The sequence below is a fragment of the Heteronotia binoei genome, chromosome 10, assembly GCF_032191835.1.
Source record: "Heteronotia binoei isolate CCM8104 ecotype False Entrance Well chromosome 10, APGP_CSIRO_Hbin_v1, whole genome shotgun sequence".
NCBI lineage: Eukaryota > Metazoa > Chordata > Lepidosauria > Squamata > Gekkonidae > Heteronotia > Heteronotia binoei.
In genome coordinates this window covers 11,853,426-11,881,421 of record NC_083232.1, presented here as the reverse complement: position 1 = coordinate 11,881,421, position 27,996 = coordinate 11,853,426, and the positions used below count along the sequence as shown (strand labels likewise).

Genomic DNA, 27,996 nt, shown 5'->3' with positions numbered 1-27,996 from the left:
TAACAGAAATACTGGGTTCTTATCTTACCACAGGGAGCCTCGTGGCGCAAAGTGGTAAAGCTGGAGTACTGCAATCCAAGCTCTGCTCACGACCTGAGTTCGATCCCGGCGGAAGCTGGGTTCCGGTAGCCGGCTCACAGTTGACTCAGCCTTCCATCCTTCCGAGGTCAATAAAACGAGTCCCCAGCTTGCTGGGGGGAAGGTGTAGATGATGGGAGAAGGCAATGGTAAACCACCCTGTAAAAAGTTTGCCAAGAAAGCGTCACGGTGTGATGTCACCCCCATGGGTCGGTAACGGCTTGGTGCTTGCACAGGGGACTACCCTTACCTTTTCTAAACCTATCTCACTACACACGCTAAGTCACTCCGGTTTTGCATCTGTTTATTAACTCTTTTATTATCGGTATGCTAATTTGCTCCACAGGTCTAACCAAGGGCATTGATCCAATCTTAGCTATACTTATTTCTCAGTTACTTACGCATCTTGACTCTAAATTAGCCCTTCCTGGCAACCACCCCCCCCCCCCATGTAATGGTTGGCAAGATCTATTTCAATGTATCTGAAAAAATGTGCATGCGCACCAAAGCTTATACACAGAATTAAACTTTGTTGGTCTTAAAGATGCCACTGGTCTCAAATTTTGTTCTATTAATTCATAGGGTCGCCAGTTTGGTGTATTGGTTAAGTGTGCGGACTCTTATCTGGGAGAACCGGGTCTGATTCCCCACTCCTCCCCTTGCAGCAGTTGGAATGGCCTTAGGTTAGCCATAACTATTGCAGGAGTTGTCCTTGAAAGGGCAGGTTTTGTCAGAGCTCTCTCAGCCCCACCCACCTCACAGGGTGTCTGTTGTGTGTGTGGGGGGGTGAGAGGTAAAGGAGATTGGGACCGCTCTGAGACACTTATTCAGAGAGAAGGGCGGGTTATAAATCTGCAGTCTTCTTCTTAAACTGGAAGTGACCTGATGGCACCTAAGGAACTCATCCTAGACTTCACAGGTGTGAACACCATCCAAAATCTGCCAAACTTGCACTACATTTTATTCCTCCATTCTCTGGCTGGCTAGAATAATTCACAATCCACCCCAGAGGTTTATCAAACAACCTGCGGCTCAAAGCTGTAACGTTATTCGAGAAATGGTGCAGCTCCACAGGATGCAGCCTGTCCAAAAAGGATTTTTAAAAATGCCCATCCCACACACACATTAAGGAGCACCACACACTTTTCCGTGATTGTACATTTTATGAAATGCGACTGAATAAATGGCATTAACATGTGGGATTGAGAAGTCAGTTACATGCATGAGGGGCAGGGCGAAGGGAGGGGACTCCTGAGAATATGGCAGCGCTGATTAAGAAATGCTGGTTTGGATCCTCAGAATCCATTCTTCTAGCAGCAATGCCTTCCTTTGGTACAAGTGGTCTTCTGCTAGAGCAGGGGCAGCCGAACTTGCTTAACGTAAGAGCCGCAGAGAATAAACGTCAGATGTTTGAGAGCCACAAGACGTGATAGTCTGATGTTGGAAGGAAGGAAGGCAAATAGAGGAGAGTGGAAAGAAAGCAATTTTAACTTTAAATGCGTTCTCCAAGCCACCAGCTTGGTGATTTGAAGATAAAAAATGAAGTGATTTAAAGATAAAATTGCCTTCTCCAAGCTGGCTGATGGGGGCTTTAAGATATGTGTGAAGGAGCCACATGTGGCTCCCGACCTGCAGTTTGGCCACCTCTGTGCTAGAGGGAGAGGGCTGCATCAGAGGAGATGCCCCCTATTAGTAGAAAGTATGTGCAGAATCCGACTCATTCAGCTTTTGGGTGCCTACAAGCAGAATTCAGGAGCGCCTGACATTTGTGTGTTTCTTGGAAAGCCTGCAGGCCGATTCACAGATGCCTGTATATTACTTGAACTCCTATCACTTAGAAGACTCTTAGTCATCCAGTTACTCAATACTTGATCGTTGCAGCTTAATGTACAGATCAGCTCTATTGAAAAGGAATGCTTACGGGAGCTGAGAGGATTTCTGTGATGATGATTCACACGTGTCATTCAAACTCGATCTTACAGTGAAAAGGAGATTACTACGCAAATGAGAAAACCAGCTCTTAGCAGCTGAAACATCTGTCAAAGGACCCTGAGCAGGTGCCTCGCTCTTCTCAACAGCTGCATTCGTTATGGGGTTCTAAAGCCTAAACGACGGAGCGATCCGGTTAAAAGACAATTAACGCCACCCCTGACAACTTGGCATATATCCTGCCAAGTTGTCTCAGCCAATCACAAAGCTTATTGAGTAGCAGACGTACCTTAAATGAACTGTGCACTAGTGTTTCGTCTAGATCAATGACCACACACTTCTTTCCATAATCGGATATTGTCATTTCTGGTAGGAGGTATTTAGCTGGTGGCTTAAAATAGAAAACACAGGAACATCGTGAGAGGCGTAATCCCACTAGGGCTGCTGCAGTAGTAATCAGCAACAAACAGAAACATGTGCTTGAATGAGCTATGAGTGGTTTAGGTAACACAAAACTGGAAGCTTCTTACGTGCCCACATGCATCACATTGTAAGATGATATGGAGTCACTCTATGGTCAGCGATCGTCAGCAGAAAGACCCAAATCTCAGAAGGTAGTGGTCAGAGATATATAAGTTTTAGTTAGTTTTTTTTTTTAAAGAATGCCTTTGTGGATATGTGGGGGACACAGCCAGGAGAGATAGGGCGAGGGGGGGAATACACCACTAAGCTAAGGAAGTCCTGCTTACTGGTCTACCAAAATTAAGTCTTTTTAAAAAATAGATTTTATTTTATTGAATCTAATCCAATACAAAGGGAGCATAGGGAAAATAAATAATAAAAATACAAATCTAACACACAAGAATCCAATTTAGATCAGCCTAACCTATAAAATGTTGAAAATGAAAAAGAAAGCAAAACATTCAGGCTTTGCCATTAGGGAACCCAAATCCTACTTAGTAGTTGAAGAAGACTGCAGATTTATATCCCACCCTTCTCTCTGAATCAGAGACTCAGAGCAGCTTACAATCTTTTATATCTTCTCCCCTCACAACAGACACCCTGTGAGGTAGGTGGGGCTGAGAGGGCTCTCACAGCAGCTGCCCTTTCACGGACAACTCCCGTGATAGCTATGGCTGACCCAAGGCCATTCCAGCAGCTGCAAGTGGAGGAGTGGGGAATCAAACCCAGTTCTCCCAAACAAGAGTCTGCACACTTAACCACTACACTAAACTGGCTCTCGAGGCATTAATTGAGTATGAGACTGTCTTTCTGCTGAGGAACCAAGAATTCTTACACACATCTCTTCTCCACAAAGGGGATATGCATAACAACCTGCTCTCTTGGATCATTCACCTAAGGATATGCCTTCTGGCTAGTTGTCAAAATTAGATACTTAGCTGAATTATAGCAGAACTTATTACAATAATTAGAACTTGTCTGAACAAAACGAGGCTTTTGGCTTCTCTCATCTGATAGCTCTGAAATGGGATCTCCCTTACAAACTTTAAGGTAAAGCGGTGAAGCCTGGTATGCACGTCCATGACAGATTAATCCTCTTAATCAAAGCTTGAAATGGTGTACGTGGGAACAGGAGGATGGATATTTGTGTGGGCTCATCTTTAAGCTCTATCACAGGGGTGTCGAACTCATTTGTTACGAGTGTCAAGCATGGTGAAATTCCACTGATAACTGATTGTCTCGGGGTCCTGCCTAACCTGGTCTGTGAAGCCTCATGGAGGATCCAACTCTGCTAGCTTGTTATTCTTTCCCTTCCCCCCGTCTTGCTTTATGGTTTATAATTAGAAGTAGTGAGAACTGAAACCAAGTAATCAGCACCTTCCCATACATTCCTGCAAGGGAGTACGAGCCATCTGGGGAAGGCAAGGACGCAGTCCTGATAACATTATGGGAACGTAGACATTTATGATCGTTTATGTGTGAATGCTACCCCGCAACCCCATCCCTTGGAATCCCTTTGAAGTAGACCTTAAAAGTATTGTATCAATGCATTGGCAGCATTACTCTCAAGAACCTGTTACCAAAGAATCGGTCTATCAATAAACGTAGTCTTTGTATCAACTTTGACTCGTCATTGAACCTGCATGCTTGACAATGAGGGCTGGATCTGACATAAATGAGACCTTGAGGGGCCAGGCCGTGTTGGGTTGGGCCGAGCCATGTCAGGCTGGGCCATGTGTGTACCTATTTAAGATTAGGTAGCTGAGATATAAATTTTATAAAAAACACAGGCAAACACAAATATATTTTTAAAAAACTTAAAACATGCTTAAAACGTTAGCACTCTGGTTTTAAAGGTGCTTTCTTTGTATTTCTCCCATGGGAACTGGGCAAAGGAAGCTCTGGCTTCTCCTTCCTTCGCCAGGGGATGCGGAGGGGGAGAAGCTTCAGCTAATAGAAGGAAGAGAGGCTCGGCTCAGTAGCTCTGCTGTGTGATTGAGAGAGCCTGTCAAAGCAAACTCTCCCTCCTTCACTTCCTCCCCAAGGGAGGAGTTTCAGCCAATGGGAAAAATAGAGGCTTTGCTCTGTAGCGCCTGTGCAGTTGAGAAAGCTTTGCAAACCAAGCTGTGATGCAGAAGGAAGCAAGAGAGAGGAAGAAGGAAGCAGATGACGGTCAGTTGCTCGGGGGCCTGACAGGAGCCCTCTGAGGGCCTGATTCGGCCCCCAAACTGCATGTTTGATATCCCTGCTCTATCAGTTCCTGCCTGAGGAGAGGCCCCCTTGATTGTCCCACCAAGGAAGCTCATCTGATGGACACATGAGAAAGGGTCTTTTTAGTGGCAGCCCCATGATTATGGAACAACCTCCGCAGGAAAAGTGCCTGGCCCCTTAACTTTTGATCTTCGGAAGGCAGTTGAAGACAGTTTTGACTAATCTGATTTCTATTCATTGACAGTCCTAACTGATATTTCTGTTACTAAATAAAGGAAGTCACAGCCCTGTCTGCAAGGCTTGAGCAAGCCTGTTAATGATAGCGCCTTCTGAAGGTCATGAATACATAGGGTAGTCAGAGGCTGGAAGCAACTTGATGAAACTTAACACACACAATTGAGATTTTAAACTGTGGTCTCTATGTCTTTTTATACTTCTTTACACAGAAAGTGATTAAAATGTGGCATTAGCTGCCAGAAGATGCAGTGATGTCCTAAGGCATAGCTTTAAAACAGGGGTGTAAAACATGTAGCCCGGGGTCTGAATCAGGCCCCTGGAGGGCTCCTATCAGGCCCCCGAGCAACTGGCTGTCATCTGCTTCCTTCTCCCTCTCTCTTGCTTCCTTCTGCATCACAGCTGGCTTTGCCAGGCTTGCTCAGTCACACAGGAGCTACAGAGGAAAGCCTCTATTTTGTCCGCTGGCTGAGGCTCCTTCCTTGGGGAGGAAGTGGGGACGGACAGCTTGCTTTGCCAGGCTCTCTCAATCACATAGCAGAGCTACTGAGCCAAGCCTCTCTTTCTTCTATTGGTTGAGGCTCCTTCCCCTCCTGGTTCCCTGGGGAAGGAAGGAAAGAGCCAGAGCTTTCTTTGCCCAGTTCCCTGGATCCTGTGGGAGAAATACAAAGAAAGCACCTTTAAGACCAACAAGTGCTAATGTTTTAAGCATGTTTTAAGGGTTTTTTTAAAAAATATATTTAATTGTGTTTGTCTGTGTCCTTTATAAAGTTTATATCTCAGTTACCTAATCTTAAATAGGTACGCATATAGCCCGGCCCGACATGGCATGTCCCGGCTTGACAAGATCTCATTTATGTCTCATCCAGCCCTCATAACAAATGAGTTTGACACCCCTGCGTATAAAAGATTCATGGAGGAGAGGTCTATTGTGGTTCCTAGCCATGGTGACTAAAGGGAACCTCCATGTTCAAAGGCAATCAACCTCTGAATCTCAGTACCAGGAGGCAACATGAGGGGAAGGCCTCAGCATCTAACTGAAGAAGAAGAAGAAGATATTGGATTTATATCCCGCCCTCCACTCCGAAGAGTCACAGAGCGGCTCACAATCTCCTTTACCTTCCTCCCCCACAACAGACACCCTGTGAGGTGGGTGGGGCTGGAGAGGGCTCTCACAGCAGCTGCCCTTTCAAGGACAACTTCTGCCAGAGCTATGGCTGACCCAAGGCCATTCCAGCAGGCGCAAGTGGAGGAGTGGGGAATCAAACCCGGTTCTCCCAGATAAGAGTCCGCACACTTAACCATTACACCAAACTGGCTCTCTACAGAGTAACTGGCTACACGGACAACTAGTCTGATCCAACAGGGCTCTTCTTAAGTTCTTAACATATCAATTAGACTCAATGCCAAAAACCTGTGAGCCCCCAAATTAAAAAAATAAATAAATACGTACACTTGGAATGGGAATGACCTGCATCTGGTCACCCTAGGGGGGAAAAAGATAAAAAAAAAGTCACAGTAAGAATACCATCTTCTGAAAGAACACAACTCAAACGGGATTCAAGTATCAGATTTGGTACTCAACCCATTCCAATAGAAAACAAAAAGAGAAGAAACCAGTTAAAGCAAAGAGAAGACTCAGCACTATGGCAACTAAAATCATCAGTTAGTCCCATAAAATCATACAAAAGCTTTCAAAAGAATAAATGAGCTGGTAGATCCCTTGCTGGTAAATGCCTATATTCTCAATGGCTATTGCTTGAAAGCAATTGTGCTACGTGAAGAGTGAGAGAGAGAGAATGGTAGATGTTGCTGCCACACAGGTGCTTAGCAATTGCTGTGCACAAAAATCCTTGGTCTAATGATCAAAATTAGCATTCAATGTAATTGGCAGGCTTATATGCAGTCACTTCCCAACAATACGCTAGCTTCTCACATGTGCAAGATTACACTCTCCGATGTTAAAAACACTGCCGGTGTTCCATTTGTTCAAAATTATCTCAGCATCACTTTTTTAACATGACCTAATAAATGCTGCAGACACTGGTGAAACGCAAACTTGAGATGCCTACAGTACAACCTGGGGGGGGGGGGGGGAGTCACCACATCAGGCAAGTATTGCTCAGCGTGTCTAGTAATCCAAAGCCATGCCTGTAGATTGGGCCTACATACGTTAAAAAAAGATAAAGGTATTCCCCTGTGCAAGCACCAGTCATTTCAGACTCTGGGATGACATTGCTTTCACAACGTTTTCACGGCAGACTTTTTATGGGGCGGTTTGCTATTGCCTTCTTCAGTCATCTACGCTTTCCCCCCAGCAAGCTGGGGTCTCATTTGACCGACCTCTGAAGGATGGAAGGCTGAGTCAACCTCGAGCTGGCTACCTGAAAACCCAGCTTCCTCCGGGATCGAACTCCGGTCGTGAGCAGAGCTTAGGACTGCAGTACTGCAGCTTTAACACTCGGCGCCACGGGGCTCCCATACATTATGTGCCATGATATTTCTTAACATGGGAATGCTGGAGAATTCAAGTTATTTTTAGCCCTTGTAAAACAAGAGATGCTGCACTTCTAGCCCGCCTCTATGACAACCTGTGACTCTAATGCCAGAGGTATGGTGTGGAAGACTGCGGTTGTTCAGGAGGAAGGAAATGATATGCTACACCAACCACTGCTATAGCTTCATCTGTCCCAAGGCTTAGTTTTAGTAAACTGCAGCTCCTTCACTCATCATAAAATCTATTTTACAACCATCTGCCACCTCCAAATTCTTGTTGAAACGGTTATTTTTATTCCCCTTCAACCTATGAAAAACGTAAACCCAGCTGTGTCAGTTTGGATGAGTTAATGAGTTTCGGAACAACTGAATCTACCGCTGGAAAGATCAGAGTCTCATTGTACACATTTCAGTTCCCTTCAGTTCGCTTCCCGTCTTCATTATTGCTTTCTTTAAAGCAACCCGGAAAGACGCAAGGCAAAATATGCTTTTATGTCTTACTACAATTCAAAAGTTATCAATATTGACTTTTTCAATACTAAAAATGCCCCACTGTGACCATTCCGTTACACAAAAACCAGTTAATGGTCTACACTCATGCAGGGATTTTTTTTTTTGTAGCAGGAACTCCTTTGCATATTAGGCCACACAGTCCTGATGGAGCCAATCCTTCAAGAGCTTACAGTAGGCCCTCCACTAAGAGCCCCGTAACCTCCAGGAGGATTGGCTACATCAGGGGGATGTGGCCTAATATGCAAAGAAGTTCCTGCTACAAAAAAAGCCCTGCACTCATGTAATGGTTTGTCACACTCTGTCCACAGAGAGCAATAACTTCCCCCAAGCAAGAGCACAGACCAACCACTGGGCTGCCCCTTGTACTTTAAAAAGGTTCGTGTACAGAAGACTGGTGCCCACAAGTGCAGCTGCCATGCCCCTGAACTGCATCTTCCTGCTATAGGAAGAAGAACTGAAAGAATCACAGCACTAGATACACCGCAAAACCTTCCAGTGTGATGCCCGGATCATGGTTCCTGGCACAGCTACTGCAAGTTCACACATGGGAAGAGGATCCTTCACCGTTATAAAATCAGAGAGTTGGAAGGGACCTCCAGGGTCATCTAGTCCGACCCCCTGCACAATGCAGGAAATTCACAAACGCCTCCCCCTAAATTCACAGGATCCGCATTGCTATCAGATGGCCATCTAGCCTCTGTTTCAAAACCTCCAAGGAAGGAGAGCCCACCACCTCCCGAGGAAGCCTGTTCCACTGAGGAACCGCTCTAACGGTCAGGAGTCATAGAATCATAGAGTTGGAAGGGACCTCTAGAGTCATCTAGTCCAACCCCCTGCACAATGCAGGAAACTCACAAAAGCCTCCCCCTAAATTCACAGGATCCTCATGGCTGCCAGATGGCCATCTAGCCTCTGTTTAAAAACCTCCAAGGAAGGAGAGCCCATCACCTCCCGAGGAAGCCTGTTCCACTGAGGAACTGCTCTAATGATCAGGAAGTTCTTCCTAATGTTAAGCCGGAAACTCTTTTGATTTAATTTCAAACCATTGGTTCTGGTCCTACCTTCTGGGGCCACAGAAATCGAAAGAGTTTCACAGATTAGAGTTATGCACTGGGTTTGAAGCTTGCTGGTTTACAATGGCAAGTACAGATTTCTGGATAACGTCCACTTTTAGTTCATCTAACTGCTTCAGGTACTTGGCTATCAACCCATGATGCATACATACTCTTACATGCAGAGCTTTTTTCGTAGCAGGAACTCCTTTGCATATGAGGTCACACACCCCTGATGTAGCCAATCCTCCAAGAGCTTACAGGGCTCTTAGTACAGGGCCTACTATAAGCTCCAGGAGGACTGGCTACATCAGCTGGGTGTGGCCTAATACGCAAAGGAGTTCCTGCTACAAAAAAGCCCTGTTTATATAAAAGGAATTTCTGCAAGAGTTGAACAGAACTGGCTATCAGTTATGCTGCTGGCATCGACCAATGCAATTTGCTCTGCAACAGAGCCTAGGACAGGGGTGGCCAACGGTACCTCTCCAGATTTTTTTTTGCCTACCACTCCCATCAGCCCCAGCCTTTGGCCATGCTGGCTGGGGCTGATGGGAGTTGTAGGCAAAAAAAAACATCTGGAGAGCTACCGTTGGCCAACCCGGGCCTAGAAGATTGGCTCCTTAGCGTTACTTTAGCAATATTATGCAGAATTAGTGTTAATTACTTCAAGAGGTACAGTGGCTCAGTGGGGAGGGACAGTGGCTCAGTGGTAGAGCTTCTGCTTGGTAAGCAGAAGGTCCCAGGTTCAATCCCCGGCATCTTCAAATAAAAAGGGTCCAGGCAAATAGGCGTGAAAAACCTCAGCTTGAGACCCTGGAGAACCGCTGCCAGTCTGAGTAGACAATACTGACTTTGATGGACCCAGGGGGGTCTGATTCAGTATAAGGCAGCTTCATATGTTCATAAGCTCACTTTCCCCAAGCTTCTACGGGACGGACAGTGGCTCAGTGGTAGAGCTTCTGCTTGGTAAGCATAAAGGTAAGCATAAAGGTCCCAGGTTCAATCCCCGGTATCTCCAAGTAAAAAGGGTCCAGGCAAATAGGCGTGAAAAACCTCAGCTTGAGACCCTGGAGAGCCGCTGCCAGTCTGAGTAAACAATACTGACTTTGATGGACCCAGGGGGTCTGATTCAGTATAAGGCAGCTTCATATGTTCATAAGCTCACTTTCCCCAAGCTTCTACGGGAGGGATGGTGGCTCAGTGGTAGAGCTTCTGCTTGGTAAGCATAAAGGTAAGCATAAAGAAGAAGAAGATATTGGATTTATATCCCGCCCTCCACTTCAAAGAGTCTCAGAGCGGCTCACAATCTCCTTTACCTTCCTCCCCCACAACAGACCCCCTGTGAGGTGGGTGGAGCTGGAGAGAGCTCTCACAGCAGCTGCCCTTTCAAGGACAACCTCTGCCAGAGCTACAGCTGACCCAAGGCCATTCCAGCAGGTGCAAGTGGAGAAGTGGGGAATCAAACCCGGTTCTCCCAGATAAGAGTCTGCACACTTAACCACTACACCAAACTGGCTCTCCGGTCCCAGGTTCAATCCCCAGTATCTCCAACTAAAAAGGGTCCAGGCAAATAGGCGTGAAAAACCTCAGCTTGAGACCCTGGAGAGCCGCTGCCAGTCTGAGTAGGCAATACTGACTTTGATGGACCCAGGGTCTGATTCAGTATAAGGCAGCTTCATATGTTCAGAAGCTCACTTTCTCCAAGCTTCTACGGGAGGGACGGTGGCTCAGTGGTAGAACATCTGCTTGGTAAGCAGAAGGTCCCAGGTTCAGTCCCTGGCATCTCCAACCAAAAAGGGACCAGGCAAGTAGGCGTGAAAAACCTCAGCTTGAGACCCTGGAGAGCCGCTGCCAGTCTGAGTAGACAAGACTGACTTTGATGGACCCAGGGTCTGATTCAGTATGTTCAAGACTACTTTAAATGTCCCCCCGTCTTGGGGGGGGAGAATAGGAGAGACCTGCTGCTTGAATCTTAAAGCACAATGGTGACAAGAGCTACTTGGATGATTTGGATACCAAGTGTCCTAATCTCTACTCTGAACTCTTAATCCAAATTTCTCCAGCAATGACCCTAAACGTCATTTTGACTTTATCCTAATTAAACACAGTTGAGTCTATTTTATCCTCAACCGTAAAAAAAAAGTTAATCTCTTCTGTGTTTGCTAATTCGCTTACACATTCACTGGACGCCTGCCGTGGGATTATACAATTGCGGTAATTTGCCATTACGGAATCCAGGAGATTTATTTTCAAATTATTCTCATATAGTGGCTATTGCAGATTCCCAGCTTTTATAATGAAAAGACATTTTTATCAGTGTAGTTCAGGGGTGGCCAAAACTTGCTTAACGTAAGAGCCGCATACAATAAATGTCAGATGTCTGAGAGCCACAAGGCATGAATGTCAGATGTCTGGGAGTCACAAGACAGGGAGGGGGGGAAGCAAATAGGAGGGGGAGAGGTGGAAAGAAAGCAATTTTAACTTTAAATGAATTCTCCAAGCTGCCAACATGGCTTGGCTTGAAGAAGTGATTTAAAGAGACCAATGCCTTCTCCACGCTGGCTGATGGGATAGTGGAGGTTTCAAGAGCCACACAATATGCGTGAAAGAGCAACACGTGGCTCCTGAATCACCGTTTGGCCACCCCTGGTGTAGATCAAGGCTGGGCCGAAACGGAGCAGGTCTCCATCAGAGGGCCACCAAGCCTGCGTAACCAGGATTACAAAAGCGGGGAGGGAGGTTGGGCGTGGGCCAGGCCTTCATGCAGCTTGCCCCGGAATTGGCAGGAGAAAAATTTTACAGATTTGGATAAGACAGAGGGTCTGCATCCAGTGGCACCTTGAAGACGAACAAAGGTTGGATCCTATACCTGGAATTAAACTTGGTGGATTCTTAAAGGTGCCACTGGACTCAAACTTTGTTCCGTTGCTTCAGACCAACACGGCTACCCCACCTGAATCTATTTCATAAGTGGTATTAATCATTCATACAAACAAGGCTGCTGAAAAAATTATTCTATCCCAGGAGCATCATTAAATGGTAAGTTTTATGGTTCAGTGGCAGAACTGAACCATAAACTATGAACTATAAACTATGAACTATGTGTCTGCACAAAGTCCCAGGTTCAACCCCTGGCATTTACAGTTAAGGGGAGGGGGGAGTTTCCCAAATGTCATTTGTTAGGAATGCCTACTCTCTCCATGAAATCTGGGAGTGACGCTGACTGGGTGCACAGACAATGCCGCCTTAGACAAACCAAATGTTTGATTCTATATAAGGCAGCTTCGTGGGGCTTCATACTTTGGTCAGCTTACTCCCTTTTATTAGATAAGACATTCTTGAATACTATCACCAGTTCCTGAAATCTGGGAAAGGGCTGAACTATTTTGCTTATTATTGTACATTATTAGTACCAGGGTTCATTTTGTAGCAGGAGCTCCTTTGCATATTAGGCCACACCCTCCTGATGTAGCCAATCCTACAAGAGCTTACAGTAGGCCCTGTAAGAAGAGCCCTGTAAGCTCTTGGAGGATTGGCTACATGAGAGGGGTGTGGCCTGATATGCAAAGGAGCTCCTGCTACAAAATGAGCCCTGATTAGTGTGAATCTGCAGGAGTTGTATTTTCTTCCACAGCCAACAAAATCAACATTTTATATGCACCACAGCCATAACTGGAGATATAGGTTACTGTCCTAAAAATATGCACCTGTATTCTGCACATGGATCTAGTGTGTGTGTGTGTGTTTCTCCTTCAGAAGCTGCTCTTGCAGAACCCTTATGCTAATCTTTAAAACGTTTCATCTAAACTACTCTGGGTATTTGGGCACAGGAACAGCTTAAAGGAAAACTGGAGAAAAGAGATACCAGGTTTGCACTGAAGTCCAGATCCATAATCGGGCAGCTGCCTAGTTGCCTGTGGCGAGTAAGATCAGGCATGACCTCACCGCAGCAGAAAGAAAACTCAATTACTCCACTAGAAGGAACAGCAATGTCCTATGGCTTCATTCTCTGTTCACCTGGCCAAGCTGGGGGAGGGAAGGGGAGGGAAAGAAGTGTAGCATCACACACAGGATGTGGCCAGTTACTCCTCCTTCAAAAACCATCGTTGGCTTAATGTAACAAGGTATATGTGGAGCTATGTTTGAAAGGTGGTTGGAAGTTGCAAAATGGCTGCCAGGCCATTAACTTGAAATGACCCCTCAAGAAACAAACTATGTCTTTAAACTAGGGGGGTTTTTTGCAGCAGGAACTCCTTTGCATATTAGGCCACACAGCCCTGATGTAACCCATCCTCCAAAAGCTTACAGGGCCTAGTGTAAGCTCCTGGAGGACTGGCTACATCAGGGGTGTGTGGTCTAATATGCAAAGGAGTTCCTGCTGCCCAAAAAAAAAAAACCCTGCTGGAAACTAATGGGGAGCCAGTAGAATTGGTTCAATGTGCTGGTTTTGGCTAACTGAACTATACAACAACTGTTGCCTGCTTTTATATAAAGAAGAAACGTTGGGTTTTATACACTGATTTTCTCTATCTTAAGGAGTGTCAAAACAGCTTACAATTGCTTCCCCTTCCTCTCCTCATATCAGTTTTTTTGCTTTTTCCCACATTGCAATTTGTAATATTTGCACTTTGTAGGACAGAAAGAGGGTAGTAGAGAAATATTTTAACAAAAGAACATACATAGAGCACAATGAATCTGGGCATATCGGAAAACCCCTATTTCCTTGTCTTCTAATTAAAGAAACCAGGAAGAGTAAGGAGAAGAAGTTTATCTTTTCAACTTAGCAGCATTTCCCCTGGAAAGAAAATGTGTTTCATGTGGAAATAATAGACGTGCACAGCTTCAATGTGACCGTTTCTTCTCAACTCCAAAGCAAACCAAAGCTCACCTTCTGAAGCCCGCCATTCTCTTCCACCAATGGAGGAAGGACGCTGATGCTGTTGGGAGACGGCGACTCGACATTGTAGTCCCGAAAGCAGCAGAACAAAGTGCTAAAAATACTTCGACTCCTTTGCTTCTTCAAACTGAGATTACATTGAGACACTAGAAAGAAAGAGAAAAAAAAGCAACATTTGAATTAAGTGAAAGTGCTCACAGTCTAGCAATCAAGTTATTTATTTATGTTATTTATAGTCTGCCTTTTCTCACTGGGATCCAAAGAGGAACACGCACACAGTCAATAACAGGGGTGTCAAATGTGTGGCCTGAGGGCCAGATCAGGCCCCCGGAGGGCTCCTATCAGGCCCACGAGCACCTCACTGTCATCTGCTTCCTTCTCTCTCTCTTACTTCCTTCTGCATCACAGCTGCTTTGACAGGCTTGCTCAATCGCACAGGAGCTACAGAGCAAAACCTCTATTTTCTCCATTGGCTGACCAGAATGTGAAGAAGGAAAGGTCCCCTGTGCAAGCACCAGTCGTTTCCAACTCTGGGGTGACATTGCTTTCACAATGTTTTCACGGCAGACTTTTTACAGGGTGGTTTGCCATTGCCTTTCCCAGTCATCTACACGTGAAGAAACTTCTGTACAAAAGCTCGCAACACCTAGCCATTTCATGTTTTCCCCTGGGTCTTAGGCTCAAAGTACACTGACCATGAGATTGCCGTAATGAATGTCAATAAATCAAAGCAGGTTTGCAATTTACAGATACACCTGAACAACACCTGAACAGCATACTCAAGATTGCTACAGCACAGACATTGTCTCCAGATTTTGGTGCAATAATTCAGAGCAGTGAATTATTGTCAGTTATCAGACAGTTATAAGAGGTGTCATCAGAAACTGTTAAATATACAAAATATTGCAAGAGTGCTAAGCTTTTAAGCATATTTTTAAAAAAATCTTTGTGTTTGTCTGTGTCCTTTATAAAGTTTATATCTCTGCTACCTGGCATTACGTTTTATGACACATATGGCGTGGCCCAACAAGGTCTCATATATGTCAAATCTGGCCCTCATAACAAATGAGTTTGACACCCCTGGTCAATAACATCAACAGTATGGGACATTCAACAAACAATGAAATAGTATTTGGGTTGTGGAACCAACCAGAAACACAAAAACATGGCACAATAAACGAATAGCATGGCACAATAAATGAAGCAAAATTACAGAGCGCGATCCAGCTTGCAGCAAGCAATACACAGACCACAGGCGGAACAGACCACAGTCTCTATTAATTCATCCCAGTAACTTTGTAAATCAGGAGTGGCCAACGGTAGCTCTCCAGATGTTTTTTGCCTACAACTCCCATCAGCCCCAGCCATTGGCCATGCTGGCTGGGGCTGATGGGAGTTGTAGGCAAAAACATCTGGAGAGCTACTGTTGGCCACCCCTGTTGTAAATCATTCAGTATAGTGCAACTCTTTTGGCCCATGTAGAAAAGCTCTCTTGAATAATTCAGTTTTGCACAGTCTGCAGAAAGCCTGGAGGGTTGGAGCTTTCCTGACCTCTTGGGCAGACCATCCCACTGTGTCCAGATAACTTTAACACAGTGTACAATTTCACAAGCAACGTTCCACTTATTCAAATAGGGTACAAGTCGGGACTTCTGTGTATATTTGGCCTTTTTACCAGTAGGCCAGTGAGCTGAAGTTAGCCCAGGGAGTAGTTTGGACCTTTCTGAAGAAGAAGAAGATGATATTGGATTTATATCCCACCCTCTACTCTGAATCTCAGAGTCTCAGAGTGGTCACAATATCCTTTACCTCCCCCACCCCCCCACAACAGACACCCTGTGAGGTAGGTGGGGCTAAGAGAACTCTTACAGCAGCTGCCCTTTCAAGAACAACTCCTACGAGAACTATGGCTGACCCACGGCCATTTCAGCAGCTGCAAGTGGAGGAGTGGGGAATCAAACCCGGTTCTCCCAGATAAGAGTCCTCTCACTTAACCACTATGGCTGACCCAATGCCATTCCAGCAGCTGCAAGTGGAGGAGTGGGGAATCAAACCTGGTTCTCCCAGATAAGAGTCCGCGCGCTTAACCACTACACCAAACTGGCTCTCTGTTCACCTGCCTACACTACAGTGAAGTCCAAAAGGACCATACGTAACTGAACTTGCTAAGCCAAATGGACGAAAACAAGAGTTCATACATTATATAGCATCAGATATGTTAAAAAATTGTTTTATACTGGTAAGCAAAAGCATTAAATGTAAAACCGCCCTTGTATTTCCTATATGGGGGGATAAGAGAAACCAGCAACCACCAGCTTGTTACGGCAGGCAATGTGGTATTTATATCAGTCAGGACTGGGCCGAGGGCAGCATACACACCATGGTCGTCTTCGCACTCACCTTCTGCCGGCACGACCCTCCTCTTCACCGCGCAGGATCTGCGCGGATTTCGCACTAAACGCTGCGGAGCAGCCAAAAAAGCCGGAAGCTCCCGTCGCAAAAGCCGCGCAAACGCCAAACTGCTTTTTGGCGGTTTCAGTTTGAGCGGCTTTTGCGCCGGGAGCGTCCGGCTTTTCTGGCTGCTCCGCAGCGTTTAGTGCGAAATCCGCGCAGATCCTGCGCGGTGAAGAGGGGGGTCGCGCCGGCGGAAGGTGAGTGCGAAAACGACCCATCAGATAAAACATCAGATCAAACAGTTCCCGAGTCAGGCTAAAACAGTACAATTAACTGTCTATAGATGGCGGTAAAATCCTAATAGCGCAGCTGTTCCATGGGGGAAGGGGTAGGAGGAAGGAAGATGGACGATCACGGTCCTCCACCAAATGCTAGACAGTCTGGCACCCTAAGCAAGGCCAACTTCTGGTGCCCCCCTACACCAGAAGTCACATTGGGGGTGCACAGTTTGGCGCATCCACTAGACCGAGGCCCTAGGCAATCCCCTAGTTTGCCTAGTGGCAGGGCCAGCTCTGATCTCTGCCTTGTAGCACTGTAGTATATCTCACTGGGAACAGATGTTACTCAGCAGAGAGTTCCACCAGGCTGGAGCCAGAGCAGAGAAAGCCTTTGCTCTGGTCAAGGACAGCCAGCTGTCTCTCAGGCTGGGGCCCACCATTAAATTCCGATTTCCCAAGCATAACGTTCTTCTGGAGGTCCCAAAAGTACATAGGTTCCTGACCATTAAGGGCCTTAAAGGTCAACACCATAACCTTGAATATGATCCACTGGAAGCCAATGCAGCTCATGCAGCACCAGATGGATATGTGCTGCACACGGCATCTCGGTAAGGATCTGGGCTGCTGCATTTTGTACCGATTGGAGTTTCTGGGTCAGCCTCAAGGGTTAGGCCCATGTACAGCGAGTTACAGCAATCCAGTCTGGAAATGACCATTGTATGGATTGCAGTTGCTAAATCAGGGGGAGACAGTATGGGGCTAGCTGTCTAGCCTGGCGCAGATGAAAGGGTGATTAACATGTGGAATTCACTGCCACAAGAGGTGGTGACGGCTACAAGCATAGCCAACTTTAGGAGGGGATTGGATAAAAATAAGGAGCAGAGGTCCATCGGTGGCCACAGTGTGCATATATATGTGTATGTGTATGTGTGTGTGTATATATATATATACGTATATATAATATACAATATATAAAAAAATATATATAATTTTTTTGGCCACTGTGTGACACAGAGTTTTGGACTGGATGGGCCATTGGCCTGATCCAACATGGCTTCTCTTATGTTCTTAAAGAACACCAGTCTGGCAATATTTGTGACCCAGGCCTCCATTTTTAAGGAGTCGTCCAGGGTCATGCCCAGTCTCACAGGCATGCCATATGAACATATGAAGCTGCCTTATACTGAATCAGACCCTTGGTCCATCAAAGTCACTATTGTCTTCTCAGACTGGCAGCGGCTCTCCAAGGTCTCAAGCTGAGGTTTTTCACACCTATTTGCCTGGACCCTTTTTTGGAGATGCCGGGGATTGAACCTGGGACCTTCTGCTTCCCAAGCAGATGCTCTACCACTGAGCCACCGTTCCTCCCTGCCATTAAAGGCTGGGAGTTGACACCTCCACACCTGCATCCCTCCTGACCCATCTTAGAAGGATTCAGTCTCAGCCGGCACTGCTTTAAGAACATAAGAGAAGCCATGTTGGATCAGGCCAAAGGTCCATCCAGTCCAACACTCTGTGTCACACAGTGGCCAAAAAAAGAGATGCCAACAGGAGGCCCACCAGAGGGGCACTAGAAGCCCTCACACTGTTGCCCCTCCCCAGCACCAAGAATACAGAGCATCGCTTGCCCCAGACAGAGTTCCAACAATAATCATCCCACCATGACCTCCAACTCCTCTGCCAGACCGTCTGCGATAGTAACTGGCTGGCTGTTCACCAACAGATAAAGCTCGGACTCATCAACGTAATGACGACACCCCAGCCTAAACCTCTGTACCAGCTGGGCAAGGGGGCACATACAGATGCTAAATGACATCGGAGAGAAGATTGCTCCTTGCGATACCCCACATACTAAGGGTCTATCATCACATGTTAGTCTGCCCTGTGCTGTAGATATGGAAATCACTTGGACTTCTGCATCTGCTCTGATGAGACACAGGCTCAGAGGCATGCAATCTGGAGTTTATTTAAGGGCACTGGTCTGCCCGAGGGTGTGATCTGCGTGAGCCATTTTGATATTTCCGCCAGGCTCAAAAAACCTGGGACACCAGACCCATGAGACTAGCGGGAAAGAGCTTCAAATTAGTTTTTTCTTCAAAAGCAATAACAGCCATGTTGGTCTGAAGCAGCAGAACAAACTGTGAGTCAAGTGGCCCCTTTGAGACCAACAAAGTCTTGTTCGGGGTTCATGGACGCATTCTTCAGATACAGTCTCAAAAGCAGTTTGCAATACGGCATGAGGGTCAGTTATACAAAGGAAAAAAATGCCAGCGAGTGCAAACTCTTTATATTAGTGTAAGGACCTCTTGGGATCCTGTTCATGAAGAAGGCAGAGAGACGAACAATTCTTGCCGCTGTTGCACCTGCTAAAATGTCATGACTAAAACTGTTAAGTCAAGAATCCCTACAGCAGCCAAGGTTTTTTTTTTTAAACAGTTGCATAAATGTCATCCCCCACCCAAAGTAGCATCCCAACGTTTTCTTAAAACTCTTGGAACAAAGCAAGAGTCAAGTCCCACCTTTTTCAATTTAAAATTTTTTATTAAAATTTTTTAAATAACATTTCAACAACTACAACACACCCCAACACGGGGTCCAAGACATAACCTTACATGAGCCGTCACGTTCGATGTTGTTAAACAGCTTTTACAGAAAAGAGAAACCTCTCGCAGAGTGCAAATATAACAGAAAATTAGTGATCAATGGGTTGTGTCCAATTCAGTGTTAATAGATCGTGAAGTTCACATATTTTGCCGGCATTTTCCCGAACATAGCGTCAGCGCTATTCACGTGTTCAAGGAAGTCAAACCATTTTTGTAGAAACCAATCTCCCTCTTTGGTATTGTCTAGCATAGCGATAGCCGTTGTCAGTTTATCCTGTATCAAGATATCCCACACCTTTTTGCACCAGTTCTGGAGTGGTGGGCTATCAGGTTGTTTCCAGTACTAGGCAATAGTTATTTTGCCTGCTAGGAAAAGCAATGCAACTAGTTCCTGTTTCAAGGTCGGGAGCTTCTGATCCGGCCATAGATTTAACAGGACCACCTTTAAGACCAACAAAGTTTTATTCAGAATGTAAGCTTCCGTGTGCTAGAAGCACACTTCATCGGACAACGCTTACATTCTGAACAAAACTTCGCTGGCCTTAAAGGTTGCGACTTGACTCTTGCTTTGTTCTACTGCTTCAGTCCAACGCGGCTGCCCACCTGGATCTATCTTTAAACTCTTGGCACACGCCAACTCAAACCCACCAACTATGGTATGGTTTTTCCAGCGCCATAAATGTAACACCTGTCACAAGGAATCACACAGAAGTTAAACCAGGTTTAAAAAAAAAAAAACACGGGGAAGGAAAGAACGCAACTTGATGTATCAGACTTCTCACCACTCTGAAACAGTTTATGATGGAAACAGTCCATGGGAAGGAAAAAGTGAATATAGAGGGTGGAAGTGGCTTGGTATTTCCAAAATAACAGATGCCATTTATTGATATGATAATTCACACACAGCCAGCTTGCTGACTCACTAAGGGCCTGTGATCAACTTTTCCATGGAACAAATTCCAAGGCAGTTATATTTCATACTCTCCATCAAAAAATGTTCTTTTTTCTACTTTAGGGATAAAAAGAGTCTTTCAGGGTGCTTTCTCGTGGACTCCACTGCTGATTGATCAGCATGGCTGAAAAGCTTAACGAAGTAGTATTTTCCAGGACAGGGAACAAGGTAGGAAGGTTTGCCTGTGTAACCAACCATAATCACCCCTACCTTGTTTCCTATGGTTTGTTCTCTCTGGAACAGATACCACTGCAATATAATACAATGGACAAGAAATGTACACTGTTGGGGGGGAAAAACCCCCGACAGACTGTTCAGATGGTTATGTTTGTCCTTCTGTGAAGCCCAGGGCTTTTTTTGTAGCAGGAACTCCTTTGCATATTCAGCTGCACCTCCCTGATGCTGACAGGGCTCTTAGTACAGGGCCTACGGTAAGCTGGCTGCATAAGGGGGCTGTAGCCTAATATGCAAAGGAGTTCCTGCTACAAAAAAAAAAAAAAAAGCCCTGGCAAGGCGTAACCAGAAAGGAGCCAGGGAGAGAGATGGAGGTTAACCAAGAGGCACGGTTCCATACCTACTCAATCACACTGCATGCGTAAGATGGATGAAGAAAGAAGTAGAGTCCACATCCAGAGTTGCAGGGGATGAAATGGGTTACCACTCTGAAGAACACTGCTCAGACTGGTCATTAAGTCAAAGGAACATGGCCTTCGAAAGCCTAGAAAATATCAGTTAAAATTATTCATGGTACAGCTATCTTCTAGGCCAGAGGTCCCCAAGCCCCGGGCCGTGGACCGGTACCAGTCCATGGGCTGTTAGCAACCAAGCCATGAGTTGTATAATTATTTCATTATATATTACAATGCAGTAATAATAAGATATTGGATTTATAGCCTGCCCTCCACTCCGAATTTCAGAGTCTCAGAGCGGCTCACAATCCTTTTGCCTTCCTCTCCCACAATGTGAAGTGGGTGGGGTTGAGAGAGCTCTGAGAGAAGCTGCCCTTCCAAGGACAACTCTGAGAGCGATGGCTGACCCAAGGCCATTCCAGCAGCTGCAAGCGGGGGAGTGCGAAATCAAACCCGGTTCTCCTAGATAAGAGTCCACACACTTAACTACCACACCAAAGCAATAGAAATAAAGTGCACAGTTGTATCATCCCAAAACCATCCCCCTCCCCCACATCGCTCATGGAAAAACTGTCTTCCACAAAACTGGTCCCTGGTGCCAAAAAGGGACCTCTGTCCTAGGCAATATCACATCCTGTATGAGATTACACTTCAAGCAACTGTGTGTTCATTCATTTTACACAGAAAGAGGGCCGTTGTGGTGCTCGAAGGAAGGTAGCCACTGGCTTTTAAATAACATGAAAACAGAATCCAAAGCATGGGGAACTCGACTGTACGGAGTCCTGCACCTCCAGTTTACAGTCACATTTGCCTCAGCGTCAGAAAATAAATGTTTACTGATCCAGCTGCAAAAAACTAGAACGGAAACGTTGAAACCAACTCTCTAATAGCCTTCATGGAGCCAGTGAGGATGCAATTCAACAGCCACATAGTAAAGGGTGTGGGAAAGTAATGATTTAGAGTCATATATGGCCTAGGACCTGCCTACCTGAAGGACCGTCTCTCCCCACATGTTCCCCAGAGAGTACTGAGATCGGGAACTCAAAACCTCCTTGATATCCCCGGGCCAAAAGAAGCCCGTTTAAAATCTACCAGGGACCGGGCCTTTTCTGTTATGGCCCCCTCCTGGTGGAACCCGCTGCCGGAAGAGGTGAGGGCCCTGCGGGACCTTGCTCAGTTCCGCAGGGCCTGTAAGACAACCCTCTTCCGGCTGGCCTACAACTAGCTGGCACATGAAACTAAGTGTGGTTTTACTAGATTTCTGCTGTCCTTAATGTTTTAAATGGTTTAAATGTTTTTAATTGTTTTAACTGTTTATATATTTAAATTTTCTTTATGTGAGATTCTATGTTGTGAGCCGCCCTGAGCCACTTGTTGGGAAGGGTGGGATATAAATCATAAAATAAAATAAATAAAATAAAATAAAAAAATACAGCTAGCAGGGGCCGCACATGCCATCTAGTCCAACCCCCTGCTCAATGCAGGATCACAGAATCATAGAATTGGAAGGGACCTATAGGGTCCTCCAGTCCAACCCCCTGCACAATGCAGGAAATTCACAAATCCCTCCCCCTAAGTTCACAGGATCAGCACTGCTGTCAGATGGCCATCTAAGCCATTGTTTAAAAACCTCCAAGGAAGGAGAGCCCACCACCTCCCAAGGTTAAGCCTTTTCCACGGAGGAACCGCTCTGTTAGGAAGTTCTCCCTAATGTTGAGCTGGAAATGCTTCTGATTTAATTGCAACCCGTTGGTTCTTGTCCTATCTTCTGGGGCAACGGAAAGCAGCCTAAAGCATCCCAGGCAAGTGTTTGTCTAGCCGCTGCCTCAAGACTGCCAGTAAGGGGTCTTTCTAGGCAGCCTCTCTAGGCAGCCAATTCCACTGCTGAACCACTCTTACAGGGGAAAAAAAATCCTAGTGTCCAGTTGATACCTTTCCATCTGCAATTTAAACCCATTCTTGTGAGTCCTATCCTCCACTGCCAACAGAACAGCTCCCTAGCCTCCCTCCTCTAAGAGACAGCCGTTCACATAGTTCCGGGTGGTTAGCCATGTCGATCTAAAGCAGCAGAACAAAGTTTGAGTCCAGTGGCATCTTTAAGATCAACAAAGTTTTATTCAAGGTATAAGGTTTCACGAGCGTGCATACTTCTTCGGATACAGTGAAATGGAAGTTGCCAATTCATACACATAGGAAGAGTGAGCGCTGAATTAAAATACAACATTATGAAGATGTTTAACAGATTCAAGAACCAAGCAGGAATAACAAGCTTAGTTTACGTGAGCTTTCAAAGAAGAAGATATTGGATTTAAATCCCACCCTATATTCTGAATCTCAGAGCGGTCACAATCTCCTCTATCTTTCCCACACACACACAACAGACACTCTGTGAGATAGAAGATTTTATGGAAGATCTTAACTATAGCACCATAATGTTAATCTTAATGCAAGTTTTAATGATTTTAAGGATGATTTTATAATTGAAATTGTAACTATTGTATATGGTTTTACTGTACACTGCATTTACGTGTTGTGAGCCGCCCTGAGCCTGCTTTGCGGGGAGGGCGGGATATAAATAAAAAGTATTATTATTATTATTATTATTATTATTAAAGGTGGGGCTGAGAGAGCTCTGACAGCAGCTGCCCTTTCAAGGACAACTCCTGCGAGAGCTATGGCTGACCCAAGGCCATTCCACCAGCTGCAAGTGGAGGAGTGGGGAATCAAACCCGGTTCTCCCAGATAAGAGTCCACGTACTTAACCACTACACCAAGCTGGCTCTCCTTAAATACTTAAAGAGAGCGATCTCACCCATCTCCTTTTCTCCAGACTGAACATTCTGAAGTCCCTCACAGTCTTTTCTTGTAGCTCCTTCCTTCAGTGTTGGCCTTACTGGTGCCACCCATGAGCCAGATTTATCTTACGTATTAACATTTGCCTTGAGACAGTCAACAAGGCAGAAACTCCACTACGATTTGCAATTCTGCACCAATCGTTAATGCTAATTTAGTCTGCGCTGGCACAGAGTTTTGTTTTTCCTATCCTATGTACATGTTTGCGAGACGGCGGTTCAGAGTAATTTAATTTCCAAAGGCCCAAGCTGACATTATAATAAACAGCTACATAATGTGAAGGGGAAACCTCGTCATTATTCCATACGCTATATAGGGTTTTTTTTTTGTTTTTTTTAAAAAGCTAAGCACTTAAAAGATTCACTTATTAGAGATCTTGGCTGAAACTTCCAAATAAAACTACTTGGTAAGCACTACAATTCTTTCTTTTCTGTCTTCATTCCAGAGAACATTTTGCTACCACTCCATAAACAGCTCACCCCACTCTCGGTCTACCAGAGAGACTCTCCGTTTAAGTAACAAAACAATTTTTAAAGCTGATTACAGCCCAACTTCCCTTATGGCAAAAGCAACGTTTCTTCCAAATAGGGTTGCCAAGCCCAATTCAAGAAATATCTGGGGATTTTGGGGGTGGAGCCAGGATCAAGGCTGTGACACGCATAACTGAACTCCAAAGGGAGTTCAGGCCATCACATTTAAAATGACCACACACCTTTTAAATGCCTTCCCTCCATTGGAACTAATAAAGGATAGGGGCACCTTCTTTTGAGGCTCCGAATTTGCGTTACAGCGATTTTAAATAAAGTTCTTTTAGAGTATAGGAACTCTGTGACTAACCATAGAAGAAATAACCTGGAATCAAGTTTGCAGGGACCCCCTTGTCCAATCCTTTTGAAACATGGATGGTATTTTAGGGAGAGAGCACTGGATACTAAGCTGAAAATTTGGTACCTCTATCTCAAAAAACAGCCCCTCCAGAGCCTCAGATACCTGCAGATCAATTCTCCATTGTACCATATGGGAATTGGTCTCCATAGGAATAATGGAGTGCCCAGAAGATATTTCCCTCCCTTCCCCCCCGCTTTCTGATGGCCCTGAAGCAGGGGGAGGAACTCCAAACCGAGGGATCCCCTGCCCCCACCTGGGGATTGGCAACCCTACTTCCGAATTTGCGTTACAGCGATTTTAAATAAAGCTCTTTTAGAGTATAGGAACTTTGTGACTAACCATAGAAGAAATAACCTGGAATCAAGTTTGCAGGGATCTGCATCAACACATGCAAGAAAGAAACGCCAAATATTTCACAGTGGTGATCGGGGCAAAGGGAGAGGCACCACTGGCAACTTGAAAGTATGTTTCACATGTATGGGCAGGTAACGCAACTGCAAGCCCCAATGACAAACTGGCTTGTCAAATTACTGTGTCCCTGTTCTTTAAACCCAGTATTAAAACAGCAGAACACATGGGGTCCACTGTAAAGCAACGAATGAAGACATACATGTATGAGTCAGTACACTGAGTCAATGACAAGATGATATATGATAGATGTGAGGGGTAAAGAACATGACAAAGAAAACAGTAAGAACGTAAGAGAAGCCATGTTGGATCAGGCCAATGGCCCATCCAGTCCAACACTCTGTGTCACATAAGAACATAAGAGAAGCCATGTTGGATCAGGCCAATGGCCCATCCAGTCCAACACTCTGTGTCACATAAGAGAAGCCATGTTGGTTCAGGCCAGTGGCCCATCCAGTCCAACACTCTGTGTCACATAAGAACATAAGAGAAGCCATGTTGGATCAGGCCAATGGCCCATCCAGTCCAACACTCTGTGTCACATAAGAACATAAGAGAAGCCATGTTGGATCAGGCCAATGGCCCATCCAGTCCAACACTCTGTGTCACATAAGAGAAGCCATGTTGGATCAGGCCAGTGGCCCATCCAGTCCAACACTCTGTGTCACATAAGAACATAAGAGAAGCCATGTTGGATCAGGCCAATGGACCATCCAGTCCAACACTCTGTGTCACATAAGAACATAAGAGAAGCCATGTTGGATCAGGCCAATGGCCCATCCAGTCCAACACTCTGTGTCACACAGTGGCCAAAACCAAAAAGAAAAAAAAAAAACCAAGTGCCATCAGGAGGCTCATAAGAGGGGCTAGAAGCCCTTCCACTTTGCCCCCCCACAAGCACCAAGAATACAGAGCATCACTGCCCCAGACAGAGAGTTCCAACAATACGCTGTTCAAACAATACGCTGCCCCAGACAGAGAGTTCCAACAATACACTGATAGACCTCTGTTCCATACGTTTTTCCAATCCCCTCTTGAAGCTGGCTATGCTTGTAGCCGCCACCACCTCCTGTGGCAGTGAATTCCACATGTTAATCACCCTTTGGGTGAAGAAGGACTTCCTTTTATCCGTTTTAACCCGACTGCTCAGCAATTTCATCGAATGCCCACGAGTTCTTGTAGTGTGAGAAAGGGAGAAAAGGACTTCTTTCTCCACCCCATGCATCACCTTGTCAACCTCTATCATGTCACCCCGCAGTCGACGTTTCTCCAAGCTAAAGAGCCCCAAGCGTTTTAACTTTTCTTCATAAAGAAAGTGTTCCAAACCTTTAATCATTCTAGTTGCCCTTTTCTGGACTTTTTCCAATGCTATCCTTTTTGAGGTGTGGTGACCAGAATTGTATACAGTATTCCAAATGAGACCCCACTGTCGATTTATACAAGGGCATTATGATACTGGCTGAAGCAAATAACTTCAGTGTTGCATTTGCTGTGTACTTTTATTTTAGTAATCCTTTCAACAAGCCAGCAACTGCACACCCCAACACTGCGGGGCGGGGGGGGGGGGGAGACTGAGGCAAAGATGGAGAGGTTTTCCTGAGGCCTAATGAATTCAAGCCCTGAACTGGATAGTCCAGGCTAGCCTGATCTTGTCAGATCTCTGAAGCGAAGCAGGGTCGGCCCTAGCTAGTATTTGGATGGGAGCAGGCCTCATTTTGGGCAGGAGCTCCTGAACCTCTAAATTTTATTGTGCTCTTTCTTTCTTAACTCACCCCGCCCCCCAAATACCTGCTTCTGGGCTCCATTGTTCAAACCCCCTGTGAGAGTTTTGCTGAACTCTTAAGATTTGACAAACTTTCTAATATTTCCGCACCCCCCCCCCCAATAAAAAAAATCAGAATAACCAAAACTTATGAAGTGGGTAGATGGAAAGCTTCACCATGCCACTGTGGCCACATAGGAGAAAAGTAATTTAAGTATGATGGGAGGAAGGTTTTCTTATGACAATCATAGCTCAGGAAGCATTTCAAGGTAGATGGTGAGCTGATAGAATTTTGTTCCCTTGCAGTGATGTCAGGGGTGTGTGCAGGGGTTGTTTTGTAGAAAAGTAGGTGGTAGAGCTCATCCAGGGATTGTTATGCAGCTGCACTTACTATTCAATGAACAAGGTAGGTAGGGAGGAAGAGGTGGAACTCTCAGAAAGGTTCAGGAGCTGCACTCCTGTGAGCTCCCACTGAATCGGAGGCCTGGGTGTGTGGCATATGCAAAGGAGTTGTGCAAATGAGCTCCGGCACCTTTTTCTATAACATGACCCCTGGATGGGAGACCTCCAAGGTTGCAAAAGGAGAGACAGGCAATGGCAAACCACCTATGTACACCTCTTGCTTTGAAAACCCTATGGGGACATCATGAGTCAGCTGTGACTCGATGCCCAAAAGACAAGAAGTGAATTCAAAGAGGTAATGAAGTATAAGCTTCCTGGCTCACAAGAACCTCCTCTGCCTCTGCAAAAAGCATGCTCTCTGGCAGCTGGGGCTCAAGGAGCCCTTTTTCATGGACTGCACATCCAAGAGCAAAGGCAGAGGTGGCAGGACAGTAAAGGGTGCCAGCTCTGGATGGGAAACACCTGGAGATTTTAGGGAGCCTGTGGAAGGAACTGAACTGGTAGAAGGAAGTCCTTCACCCAAAGAGTGATTAACACAAGGAATTCACTGCCACAAGATGTGACGGTGGCTACAAGCACAGACAGCTTCAAGAGGGGACTGGATCAACATCTGGAGCAGAGGTCCATCAGTGGCTACTAGCCACAGCGTACTCTTGGAGCTCTCTGTCTGGGGCAGTGATGCTCTGTATTCTTGGTGATTGGGGGGCACCAGTGGGAGGGCTTCTAGTGTCCTGGCCCCACTGATGGACCTCCTGATGGCGCCTGGGTTTTTTGGCCACCATGTGACAGAGTGTTGGACTGGATGGGCCACTGGCCTGATCCAACATGGCTTCTCTTATGTTCTTCTGTGACACAGAGTGTTGGACTGGATGGGCCATTGGCCTGATCCAACATGGCTTCTCTTATGTTCTTATGTGACACGGAGTGTTGGACTGGATGGGCCACTGGCCTGATC

The 27,996-nt window shown here is 45.7% G+C and overlaps 1 protein-coding gene across 1 annotated transcript in view; it reads right to left on the bottom strand.

Moving 5' to 3' along the window:
- CTDSPL (CTD small phosphatase like) overlaps nt 1-27,996 on the bottom strand; it is a 117,661-nt gene that overhangs the window by 37,476 nt on the left and 52,189 nt on the right. The window contains exons 3-5 of the mRNA XM_060247980.1: nt 13,864-14,018; nt 6,368-6,400; nt 2,297-2,398 (exon numbers count right to left, since the gene is read on the bottom strand). Coding sequence (XP_060103963.1) covers nt 2,297-2,398; nt 6,368-6,400; nt 13,864-14,018 — 290 coding nt within the window. The remainder of the gene's footprint in view (nt 1-2,296; nt 2,399-6,367; nt 6,401-13,863; nt 14,019-27,996) is intronic.